General features: G+C 47.3%; 1 protein-coding gene across 1 annotated transcript in view; it reads right to left on the minus strand.

The window, feature by feature from the left end:
• Positions 1 to 1,561: 1,561 nt before the first annotated feature.
• IGHMBP2 (immunoglobulin mu DNA binding protein 2) overlaps positions 1,562 to 13,472 on the minus strand; it is a 352,665-nt gene continuing 340,754 nt past the window's right edge. Inside the window, exon 15 of the mRNA XM_085644756.1 lies at positions 1,562 to 1,778. Within this exon, the coding sequence (XP_085500882.1) occupies positions 1,581 to 1,778 (198 nt within the window). The 3' untranslated portion in view covers positions 1,562 to 1,580. The remainder of the gene's footprint in view (positions 1,779 to 13,472) is intronic.

The following is a 13,472-nucleotide window of genomic DNA, read 5'->3' on the forward strand; positions in this document are numbered from 1 at the left end:
GCGGCGTCCGCCATTTTCTATCTCGCACTCTGAGGGGGTGGAAGAAAAACAAAGGCAAAAAACATATAAAGGGGTTGTTTAGACTGCTCCCAACTACCTAGCCTTGATGAAGGTGTCCTCAACGATACCCCAAGTGCAAAAATTCAATTTTAATTCTTTTCGAAAAATCGCCGATTACGCTTACCGTACGTGTACGGTAAAAAAAAAAAAAAAAAAAAAAAAAATATCCACATTCTCCACACCCCGTGTGCAAATGGTGCCCTAAGGTCACCATTTGTGCATGGCATATATATTAATGTATTGCACTATAAAAAATCAAACATTAACTTTCACAACGAAGCGCATAATATGTCCTCCATGTGCGCACGGTGCGCGAAGCGCATCGTGCGTACATGGCCCATTCAGCGTAACGTGGGCACGCGGTGCGCGTAGCACACCGCGTGCCCACCCTGCGTGCACGGCACTAACTGCGTAAAGTGGGCGCGCACGCCACGAATGGCGTAAAGTAACTTAGCATTTAAAAAACCGTACAAATTCACTGAAAAAACCATAGGTTTCACACACGTTATAATTAGGAATTAGCATTTAAAAAACCTTGCAAATTCACTGAAAAAACCATAGGTTTCACACATGTTATAGTTAGCTGGACATTTTACTGATAAAAAACCAATGAAATTCTCCCGTTATAGTTAGTGCAGGCAACTATAACTCACGCGACTGCAATCTTCTGCTGATGCTAATACTGTATTTAGACACTTATTTGCCCATGTCTTCTTCCATTAAATTTTAGCTATACATATATTACAAATATTTTTTTTTCATAAAGACACATATGTCATCAGCAGAGGATTGCGGTCGCGTGAGTTATAGTTGCCTGCACTAACTATAACGGGGGAATTTCATTGGTTTTTTTATCAGTAAAATGTCCAGCTAACTATAACATGTGTGAAACCTATGGTTTTTTCAGTGAATTTGCAAGGTTTTTTAAATGCTAATTCCTAACTATAACGTGTGTGAAACCTATGGTTTTTTCAGTGAATATATATATAGATACACACATACATATATATACACATACATATATACATACAAATACATACACACATATACACATACATACATACATATGTACACACATATACATGCACACATATATACACACACATACATACACACATATATACACACAACACATATACATACATATACACGTATACATACATATACACACATACATACATACACATACATATACACACATATATATACACACCTACATTCATACATATACACATATACATACATACATATACAGCTATTGGAATTCAGAAGTTTGGTGGTAGTGAATATGTCTTTTGTTGCTTTCAGTAGCTTTTTGACTTTGTTATTTGTATTTGTGCTGCAAGATGCCAATATTGTCTCACTGGTCTGGTTAAAAGAAGGGTGGGCATTAGCTGTACAAAATATTGAGTTAGGCACCAAATGTTACTGATACACCTACATCATTTCAGAGACACATTCCCAAAATGTGAGCCAGAAGGTATCAATATTACAGAAATACTTTTCAGTGTTTCAACTGTTTATTTTTCTTTTTCTTTCTTTTTGCTTTTTCTTTGGCCAGTAAGTTCATTAAGTTTTTTATCTAATCTTCTCTGTAGGTGTGCCTTTTTCGCTGGGTCAACTGAGTTATCTTTGTGTCCGCTTCCAGCGTATAGAACTCCTTCTTTGCTGATCCTTGCACGAGCATTTGCTTTAGCTTTTTCTCCGCAGCCATGGACCTGGAAGAGATATAATAAATGAAGTTGTAATTGTGTGACATGCACAACTGTATTTTTATCGTGTTCCCTATGAGTTTACAATGCATTTTTATGTATAAACTTTCCCTTTTTAAAGTAACCGAGAATATTTAAAATAAGTCAAAAAAGCAATTGCTGTCGTGTTTCACAGACATTCGAGCTTTTCACAATAATTGTACGATTTATTTAATGTCTACATTTGAAAAAGCATCTAGAGATGAGACTATGGCTCATTTCTAAATGGATTGGCTTTCCTGCTTCGGAGCTTCTACTGAGCTTCTGCTTAAAACACTCCTTTCTTCCCCAAGATCTGGCTTCCCACAGCACACAGATGCAACACCACTGGGCACAATGGGCATTTGCACAGGGTGCCAAGGGTGCAGGATGCCATCCTGAGAGAATGGCAGCAGCTAAAGGAGTTCATGGCCGTTTTCTTCACAAACACAAGACACAGAGGGTGAGACCGCTCTGTAAAAACCACTGGCACAGCTGCTGGAGTTCCGCAGTGGGCACCAGATGTCCCCAATCCTCACACACAAGGACTGTGCAGCAGGAACTACTTACCTGGAGCAAATAGGAGATGTGTGAGCCAGGTAGAGCGCAGGGCCCAATGAGCACAGGACACAGTTTCTTGAGTGCAGAAGAACACAAGCGTGGGAGTAGCTAGCCCGGGAGAGAAGTAGCACATCAGATCCCGTGGGAGTCTGGCAACCCCAGACACAGTAAAAGGGTGTCTTCCAGAGGGATAATTTGCTGGGATGAGTGAGTGGGTACATATATAATGTGGCTCCCACCAGATAAAGACCGGTCCAGACTATCCATTGGCTCACAGGAACGGGCTGCTGGACCCTGAGTGGTGCTTCCCTCGGACCAGTCAGTCTGCTCTGAGGGAGTGGTAGAGAAGGATAGTTTAGGGTAGAGTTCTACAACTGGCAAACAGTGAGCCCTTGAAAAAACTTTTAAAAACTGCCCTCTCTGAATTCATAAAGGAAGCACTGGGCATAGTGTAATCAAGCACACCAGAATATAATTTTTACTTTGGTTTGGAGATTCTGCAGGGGAAACAGCCTTGTAGCACTGTGTCTCCGGGAGATGCAACTGGCCTATCAATAGTGAGAGTGCGATCAAAGTCTTACTGAGATCTGAACAGAAGGGGGATGGGAGCACACTGCTTCACCTCTCAGCACAGTTTGCCCCTTAGCATCCTAGTAAATGCAGTTCAGTTTAAATGTTTACATGAATTTTTGTTGAGTGTTTCACCAAAGTTGGTGCAGGTTAGTGCTGTTAATCTCTAGACACGTGTTTCTGGATATTATCCTTCATCAGTAGAGATAAAAACAAAATTCATCTGGGGGTGCTGAGAAAGCTGCCACAATCCTCTTTTTTGAAAATTTTTATTACAAATACCAGCAAAAGGTGGAGTACAGAGGAAGTGATTTGCCCCATGCACAGTCCTCTTAAATCAGGAGATACAGTCATACAATCACGGATACAAGGATAGTGGGTAGCTCTTTCTACCTGATAAAGTAGATTATATTTTCAGGGGGGGTTGGGGTGGATTACTTGGTCTGTGCCTTGGGTTCTTTTAAAAGTTTACACAATTGGTATTGCTTGGGTTTAAGCTACACTTGATATTGCCTATTTATCCGAGCCTTTCAAGCCACATTGTATCACCAATAAAATATGTTCACAAAAAACAAATAGCAGCAAAAAGCACAAAGTGGGAACTGCAATTTTCTGGTTGTGTTAAATAGGGTCAAAGTAAAAAGTTAAGGCTGACCGAGATGGACCATGTGTTTGCTACAGGGACCAGGTTCATCCTGGTGGAAAGATAACCTTCTGACTTAGAAACTTTTATCGAGAAATTGTGGTTGACGAGTTGTTGGCGTAGCAAGTTTCAAGCCAGATTCAATACTACTACTAACCGGAACGGATAATACATTCACGTTGAGACAATCCTTCTAATCCATGGTACACTAACTCTGTGAGAGAAGCTAAATTAGCATGTAAGCACTCATAGAGGAAATGGTGGGAGTCTTATTGCCCTATTGCTAAAACGAGGTACAACCAATCCCTAAAGAAAGTTATAAAAAAAAGAGAAAAAAATTATACTTTCAGGCCCGAATTTTAAAGGCGGGTAAAAAATCTAAGAAAGTCTTTAACATGGTGAAGTTCTTCATTTCCCCAGTTGCCTGCATAACCCAAAAGGTGCCTTCTAGGGAATGGTGGGACTAACTGGCCGATTACTTCCAGGATAAGATCACTAATATCCAAGCTAGTCTTCCCCTCTCAGAACGGAGAGAGGAGATTCTGAATATCAATAAGCATGCTAAGCAAACTCAACTCCTTCCTTGGTTAGTTTTGATCCAATCTCCCTGGAAGACTCATCTCTTGCCATCAGGAGTCTTAAATCTGGCGTTCCTTCTTACCCATGCCCCATCAATCTTATGGTCATGGGAGCAGAGGCTATCAATCCTCTTGTCAATCATCTCCTAAATAGGTCACTTTCATCAGCTATTGTCCTTAAGAAATGGAAACAGGCCAAAATTGGGACCCTGCTAAGAAAAACGCAAGCAGTAATTACGTATCTATCTAATTACAGACCGATCTCGCTTCTCCCGACCCTTCTCCAAAATACTGGAAAAACATGTTAACCAGCAGCTGTCTCCGTACTTAGAAAGCAATGATTTTTTCCATCCTAGTCAATCTGGCTTTTGCCCCAGCTATAGCACAGAAACTGCACTTGTAGAGGTAGTTGATTCTATCAGGTGTAATCTTGATGCGGGTAAAGCTGTACTGATTATGCTAATTTGTTGGCTGTGTTCGACACGATCCCCTACTCAGCTCTCCTGTCCATCCTCCAGTCCGTTGGGACTGGTGGACAAGCGGGGAAACGGTTGGCCACTTTTCTTGATGATAGGGGTCAAGAGGAGTGGTGTCCCCCTTTTTCTCCTGCACGACTGGGCCTTAAGGTGGGAGTGCCGCAGGGCTCAGCTTTGAGCCCCACCCTTTTTAATATATATCTTGCCCCCTTGGCATCCCTTGCAGAGATTTTGGGTGCTAAAGTTATCTCTTATGCAGATGACAGACCACTGCTTTTCTCGTGGGGCAGGGGACAAACTTTCCCGGTGGAGAAAATCTGAAAGTGCTTGGCCGCATTATTTGAATGGCTCCTCTTTTTCAGTCAAAGATCGGAAATACCATGGCAGACCTTCTGGCCCAAGGATGTTTCTCTCCCATGTACTCACACTAATGCTATAACAAGCATTTGCAATGCAATAGGCCGCGCATTACTAAAAGTTTGAGTTATTGGTGTTGCATAATTATTTGCAAGTCCAATAGCTCAAACGTTCAGTAATGCGAGACTTATTGCATTGCAAATGCTTTACCTCTGGTATAATCGCAGCACATGAGCTTTACTTTTAATGTTATAAGTAAAGCGCGGGTGCCGCGATTATACCAAAAGTAAAGAAATAGATGTTTTTTTCTATTCCTTTACTTTTGGTATAATCGCGGCACCCACGCTTTACTTATAACATCAAAAGTAAAGCACGGGTGCCGCGCTTTTACCAAAAGTAAAGAAAAACAAGTGGCGCGCACGTCACGCCTGTGTCTGGGCACGATCATAGCTCCTCCCACGGCCTATTTGTGTCTATTAGGCGCTTGTTGCGCGTAATAGACACCAATAGGCCATGGGAGGAGCTATGCGCGCCTCGGGCCAATTGCGTGCAGTCTTTTAGAATAAGACGCACGCAAAGGCCAATGGAGGAGCTGAAAAGGAAACGCACATGCACGAGCCTGTGCAATTCCTAGGTCAGCTTGATTTCCCCGTTTTTCACCTACTAAAGGTCTCGCGACCTGTGCGAGCACTGCTACGCAGTGAAACGCAGGTCGCGAGACCTAAAAAATCTAGGCATTAAGGTTGATAGGGAACTTTAATTTCTTTCTCAAATATACACAATAGTAGGAACATGGTTTGGCATACTACGGATGCTGGGGAAGGTTTTGCACTCTTTGCCGGCTCGGAAACTGGCTGTCCAGGCTCTGGTTACAGCCAGAGTGCATTATGGTAATGCCTTATACCTGGGCCTTCCAGACTACCTGATCAATAGACAAAAGGTGGTCCAGAAGGCAGCTGACCGCACGATTTTCAGCCTACCCTTAAAAACCCATGTGTCCCCTTTCCTCAGAGAACTATATTGGCTCTCTATAAGGAAGAGGATTACGTTCAAAACTCTACTACTCATCCATGGAGCTTTGCATGGAACAGGCCCTAGTTACCTGTAAGCGAGAATCAGATTCTACATCCCTCCTAGAAATCTGCATTCAGCAAATCTCTTTCTGAAGAAAATCCTTTGGATCCGTAAATCTAGAATGGGTGTTAGATCCTTTTCTTTTCTGGGTCCTACCTTATGGAATAATCTGCCGCTGGATCTAAGATGCCTCACTTCCACCACTCTATTCCAGGAGAAGCTGAAAACATGGCTCTTCTTGAATAACTAATTCTGCTCTTTGGGCTCTCGTTTCTCAGTTCCTACATTGTTAGTGCAGAGCGCCAGGACACTCTACGAAGTAACAGTTCCGCTTTACAAGTTACCTTTACATTACACGGTTGCGGGTTACTTACAACCGGGGGACCAGTGAGGTCGTCGGGAAAAGCGGGAAAGCTTCAAGTGTGCAAAGTCAGTACCCAGGAACGCTTTGATGGGTTGCTGCTCAGCGTCTGTCCTAATGAGGCCCTTTTATATTTGAATTCAGAAACTTTCATGGAAGCCATAGCTCCTTCAGCGGGGCTAACCAGCAAACTGAGGCAGACTGGAGATAGGCTGTCACCAGCTGCAGCTTCAACTGCGTTCCTGGTCTCTGACGGTGATCCAGGCATAAAGTTGGCAAAAAGATTCTAATTCTCGCTTTTTGCAGTTTGTGGACAGGAGGAGTACACATTAACACCAGCCCAGAGTCCAGGACCTGAGGGGCACCACTTGGAGGTCAGAACTCACTCCAACAGAGAACAACAATAGGGTCCAGGGGAGGTCCAGTTGGTACTGGTCAGTTGCAGCAAAAGGCCTTTGGAAGCATGTTTTGTCCATGTAGCTCTAAGAACAAGTTACTTACCTTTGGTAACGATATATCTGTAAGAGACATATATTAGTTATAGATTCCTTACCTTAGAATTACCACCAGTCGTCAGACTGGATCCAGATAATTTTTTCTTCAGTGGTACCCCTGCATGTCGGTAGGTGGCATCGGTCGACTCCGCGTTAGTCGTTGGCGTCATAATCGGCGGAATAACATCGCAGTATCTACATAGACACCACCCCTGAGCGCTGACGTCAGTTCTTTACACGACATTCCACGCCAGAAGCGCAGAGCCATGCAAGATACTGATCACTGGTGCACAAAACTAGGGCCCTGACAGGGAGTCCCTTACTCTAGAAGTCAGTTCGCAGAGCGGGGAGGATAGGTGGGGTGGTAAGGAATCTATAACCAATATATGTCTCTTACAGATATATCGTTACCGAAGGTAAATTACTGGTTCATCTGAAAGAGACTATCTGAAAGAGATTATTACTTATAGATTCCTTACCTTAGAATTACCCCCAGGCATCAAATTGGATCCGGAGAATTATTTCTTCAGCAGTACCCCTGCGCGTTTGTAGGTGGCGTCGGTCGACTCCGGGTTCGTCGTTGGCATTATCACCGGAATGACGTTGCAGTATTTACTTAGACCTCACCCCTGCGCTCTGAGATAAATTTCTTTCTTTTTCCGTGCCAGCCAGTGTAGATTCGAAGAGAGCGGTACCCTTAGCAATTGTTTGATTAGTGTTTTTTGGCTTTTTGTCAACATCTTTTTTGAGTCGTTCGACTCCTGGTGCATGCAGGGATGTCACATTGGCGGACCAGCTTCAAGCCTTGTAACTCTTGTCACAAGCTGATGTCATTCAAGGATCTGCACCTCGTGTGCCTTTGGTGCCTGGAGGGCGACCACGACCCGCAGTTGTGCTCCGATTGTCGGAACATGAACCCAAAGTCTTTGCAGGAGCTGTCCTTAAAGCTTCTAGAGGCACAGCAGTCAGCTCCGCGCCGCTCAAGAGGGAGGTTGCGGGACCGGTCGTGGAGTCACCACCATCACTCTTCATCGAAGTCTTTGTCTTCGGGACAGTCGAAGCACAAGAAGACGAAGAAGCATTGTCGCTCTTCACCTTCTCCCCGTCCGTCGACCGACACAGGAGGTCATTGTCCTTTGGCTCTGCCCGCGGATCTGGACCATCCCCCGCCCAGCTTCGTGCCTTTTACGAAGCCCTCCACTCCATCTTTGGGCAGCCCGACTCCACCCGCGTGCCTTTGGGCCCCGCAGACTCAGCTGGGGGCTCTAGGCCTTCGATGCCAGTGGCTATGGCGCCGGAGGGCCTCCTGGGAACCAGGCCTGGATCCGGAACAGTTCTGGGCAACCTCACAACACCTCCTTTGGCACCGATTCCATTGAAGACGCCTCTGTCACCTCCGATGCCGGTCGTGTCCCTGGCCGGCGTTGACCCCGGCCTCCCCTTCATCTTGGCCTGGTTCACACTCTCCTGTGCAGTTGCAGAGGGGAGAGATGCAGCAAAGTTCGCCATCTGCTGTAGGACAGTGGTCGGTGAACACTGCATGTCTCTTGGCCTGTTACACCCACTCTGTGTATGGTAAGGTTGCGCAGGTGCTGTCACAGTGCTCGTAGGCAGCCTGGGTCACACTGTCCTGTGCAGTTGCAGAGGGGAGAGATGCAGCAAAGTTCGCCATCTGCTGTGGGCTGGACTCCGCTGACTCGCTGAGTAGAACGATTTCTACGTCAGTAGCCCTAAGGCGCTACGCCTGGCTGAGATCCACTGGCTTTTCTGGGGATGTCCAATCGACTCTTTTGGTCATGCCCTTCGATGGATGTCATCTGTTTGGCGACAAGGCGGACCATGCACCCGAGAACTTCAAGGATTCTAGAGTTACGGCCAGATCCTTGGGCCTCACTGCCACCTCTCGTCCTGTGCAGTCTGCCTTTTGCCCCTTTCGTGGCTAAGGAAGGGGTGTCCCACCACGTTCTGCCCAGGGCCACAGGCCTGCACAGGCCACCCACGCTCTGCGTGGCCGAGGATGTGGGACCCAACGTTGTGGGTCTAGGGGCCAGCGGGTGGGCCTGTCCACCAGTGCCCTCTCTGCAGCAACCTCTAAGCCTTTCTAGACTGACATTTCAGGGCCACCAGTTGGCAGCGGGCCGCAGGATCCACCATCACCTCCCTCACTGGCACAACATAACGTCAGACAGGTGAGTTTTGCAGATAGTCCGAAAGGGCTACTCCCTCCCCTTCGAGACTACCCCTCCAGGCATGCCGTCAACACTCCATCGCATGTCAGAGGACCACTTGGCCCTTATCCGTCAGGAAGTTACGTCTCTCTTGGCCAAGGGAGCTATCGAGCGAGTCCCTGTCCCAGAAGTAGGTTGTGGTTGTTCCTCCCACTACTTCCTGGTACCCAAGAAGGACAAAGGCGTGCGTCCCATCTTGGGTCTCAGGGACTTCAACCGCTTCCACCGGAAGGAAAAGTTCAAAATTTTGACATTAGCTCAGGTCCTATCTGCCCTCGACCCTGGAGACTGTATGGTTGCGTTGGACTTGCAAGATGCTTATTTCCACATCCCCGTCCTGCCAGCCCACAGGCGTTATCTACGGTTCACGGTAGGCCATGAGCATTTTCAGTTTATCGTGCTCCCCTTTGGCCTTACCAGTGCCCCTCGGGTGTTCATGAAAGTGATGGCGGTGGTTGCAGCTCATCTGCGCAAATCAGGTGTTCCAGTCTTCCCCTATCTCAATGACTGGTTGTTGAAGGCAGGCTCGCCCCAGGCTGTCGTCTCCCACCTCCAGACTACGGCTGGCCTCCTGCTCTCGCTGAGATTCACTATCAATGTGCCAAAGTCACACCTGATTCCCTCTCAGAAGCTCCTTTTCATCAGAGCGGTTCTGGATACAGCGCAGTTTCTGCCTTATCCTCTTGAGCAGCGAGTCCGGGATATTCGGGCTATGATACCGATGTTTCAGCCTCTATCTTGGATTTCGGTGAGAATGACCATGAGGCTGCTGGGCCTCATGGCCTCTTGCATCCTGCTGGTGGATCATGCCAGGTGGCATATGCGGGCTCTGCAGTGGGATCTGAAGTTCTAGTGGGCGCTGCATGAGGAGAATCTTCAGATCTCGAAGGGCACTGCACACCAATTGCAGTGGTGGCCAACAAACCAGTATTGGGTCAATGGCAGATCCCTCTCCCTTCCCCAACCAGACATCACAGTAGTGAAAGATGTGTCACTTCTGGGATGAGGCGGTCACATGGCAGAGGTGGAGATCAGAGGTCTCTGGTCTCCGGCGGAGTCCGGGCTTCACATCTACCTTCTGTAGCTCCGGGCGATCCGTCTTGCACTGAAAGCATTCCTTCCTTCTGGCAAGGGAAGAGCAGTGCAGGTGCTCACGGACAGCACCACCGCCATGTGGTAGTGCAACAAAAAGGGCGGGGTGGGGTTGTGGATCCTATGTCAAGAGGCTCTTCTCCTTTGGACGTGGCTGGAACATCAGGGCATATCACAGAGAAGTGCCAAGTGATCCCCCAACATGCACCTGAGCTCCACCTCTTTCTAGATGGTGTGCTCTAGGTCACTTGCTAACAGACAGCCAACAGGCATAGCTGGACTTACTGCTACCTTTAAGGAACACGAGAACCCCACTTGCCCATTCAAAGAGAACTAGAGCCACTAGATAGCGAATCACTAGGTTGTCTGCTATCCCAAACTGGTGGACTATATCAGGGACTACCTACCCTGAGAAGACCATATGACGCCTATCTAGTCATACTGGCTCCTGTGTCGCTCAGAGCCTTTGCCCTCTGCTGATTGATGGTGAGCTACTGCCTATACCTGTACTGTCAGCCTTAGTTGCCATCTCTGTCACCCAGGAACACTAGGTTAACTTCTGCAGTTCCCCCAAAACTAACTTGTCCAGCCTCCATCCATGGCACTACACTGGCCATTCCTGGGGTAGACCCACCAGAGGGAGGCTTCTTCCTGCGGAGACAGATGGCGTACCTCTTAAAGTTCCCATATTGGTGACATCCATGGCACTTGGACTGGAAGTGGGACTTCTTCCTATTAAACATACCCTTCTTTTGTTCATAATTGGACTGGATTTTTCCCCTGGAAACTCCTTTGGGGGCCTTTAAAGGACTCCTTATGGTTTTGCCTGTTAACCATCTCCTTCTTTTTAGAGGTCAGCTTCCTTCGCAAGCTCGCGGATTACAGTGAGCTTTGAATCAATCAGGTGTTGACACAGCTCTGCAAAGCAATCACTGAACATATGCACTCTCACAAATAGATTATATAGTTCATCATAGTCACTCACTTTGCGCCCTTCACCCAACCATCTAGTGCATCACTGAAGTAATCTATGAAATCCACCAAGGACTGGTTAGACAGTTTCTGGCTGCCCTATACTTCAAGCGGTATTTCTCTGGGGTAAGACCAAACATGAAAACAAGGGTGTCTTGCACAGAGACATCCCTCATCCTGATGGCTGTGTTTAGGGCCAGTAGGGTATCCTTCCCAGTGACTGGTGGAAGAGTTACTTACCTTCAGTAATGATATATCTGGTAGAGACACAGTCAAGCCGGACATTCCTTAACTTAGAATATCCCCAGGCGTCAGTCTGGATCCTGAAAATCTTTTCCCCCAGCAAAACCTCTGCACGCCGGGAGGTGGCGCCGCTCGGCTCCATCCTAACGTCGTCCACGGAAGTGACGTCAACGGAGACATATAAGCCCCTCCTGGCGTGCTGACGTCAGTTTATTACAGGAAACTTTGCCGCGCCACAACGCGGAGCCATGACAAAAACTGCGATAGCAGAGGAACAGTGTATGGTAAAAAATAGAGCAAATGATTTATAATGAGATACCAAAGTAAGTTGAAAAGCACCCAGCACCAGGAAGGACTGGAGGGAACTCACAGAGCCCGTTCTGCAAGCAAGGGCCTAACAAAGCGCCAAGCTGCGCCTCATGTCGTGGGGTTAACAGCTGCGGCACAAAGGATACGATAAGGCAGACACAGATTATCACCACAGGAGGGAAGGTAAAAGAACTACAACATTGAAGGAACATGTTGCCAGACAAGTGATGAGAAGTGTACGACCACCAGAAGTGCACTGCACACACCCTCCGGTGATGGAGGGACTGCAGTACCAAAGAGAACCCAACCCAACCAACTGCCATAGAAAGAAGGAGGCACAGGCGGGAGCGGTGGGAGGGAAGTAAAAACAAAATAACTCCACGTGTGAAGAACGCAGGTGGACCAACAGTGAAAAGTATAGACCTAAGCCACCTAAAAAACGTGGACGGAGTGGAGAGCCAAATGGCTCTAAAGCCGAAGAACAACCCCTGCGCCAACGGAAGATACGAGAACACGCCACCAACCAACACTAGGATAGAGAAGAGGCCGAAAGCCCCCACGCAGAACAACACACCCTACCCCAGAGTGAGGTGCGAGTGCACACCTCCGGAAGACCAAGGCCACCAGAAAGAGGGAGGCTAGGTGAAAAGACACCATATGAAAAGGTCTTCGCAGAGTGGGGAGGATGGGCGGGCGTTAAGGAATCTGCGGCTAGACTGTGTCTCTACCAGATATATCGTTACCGAAGGTAAGCAACCCTTCCATCTGATAGAGACATCTAGCCGCAGATTCCTTAACTTAGAATAGATGCCAAATCCATACCCCATAGGAGGAGGGTCTGCGAAACAACCACCAAGTTCCAGGAGAACATATTCGTCAACTGCTGACGAAAAACAGTGGAAACCGCAATGCCAGGACAACGGCATCAGACCCATGACCCACCTTAAGGAGCATTAACAAGGGATGGTAAAGACACCAAATTCGACGAGGGACGGTCTGAGACCTCTCTCGCCCAGACACAGACAAAAGGAAAACAGAACTAGAAAGTTCTGTGCCAACGTAAGAAACAATGCAGCAAGACCTTCAAGAAGGATCCAAGCATCGGTTCCTATAATCCAAGAGGAACGAAGTTCCAAGGGTCAAAACAACATGACAACGGTAGAGCATACCGCCTGAACCCACACCACTGTGGAAGCTACAAGAAACAGGGGACAGTTGGAAGACTGTCCACCCCAGAACAGGAGCCGCAGCATGAGGCCCGTGGGTGTAAGAAAAAAACACATTAATGTGTACTGCCTAGGACATGCGACAACAGTGGCAGGGCCGAGCCCAGAGCCTAGTGCCAACAGAGACAGAGGAGCCACCACTGAGCAAAGCTCGGGAGGGAGGCATGCAGCCAAATGAATGAAAGGATCCACTGTGAGTGGATAACCTGCAAGGCCAAAAACACATAGAGGACACTATCCCGAAGGTCTGACACTAAGGCAAAAAGACTTAGCATGCGAGCACCCCAGTGGCATGTAGAATCCACGATAAAACCATAAAGGGACAGGAATGTCTACACACGTACGTGGAGTGACTAATCCTAAATAGGGGAGTCATGCAAGCGGTACCACAGCACCGGTGTGCTGCATAACAGTTAAGAATGCAGAAAAAATAACAGGTCCCCGAGGGGTAAGAATCCTGGTCTCCCGTGAGACAGCGGAAACATAGACCACAAGACT

The sequence above is a fragment of the Triturus cristatus genome, chromosome 3_1 (genome assembly GCF_964204655.1).
Source record: "Triturus cristatus chromosome 3_1, aTriCri1.1, whole genome shotgun sequence".
NCBI classification, from domain to species: domain Eukaryota; kingdom Metazoa; phylum Chordata; class Amphibia; order Caudata; family Salamandridae; genus Triturus; species Triturus cristatus.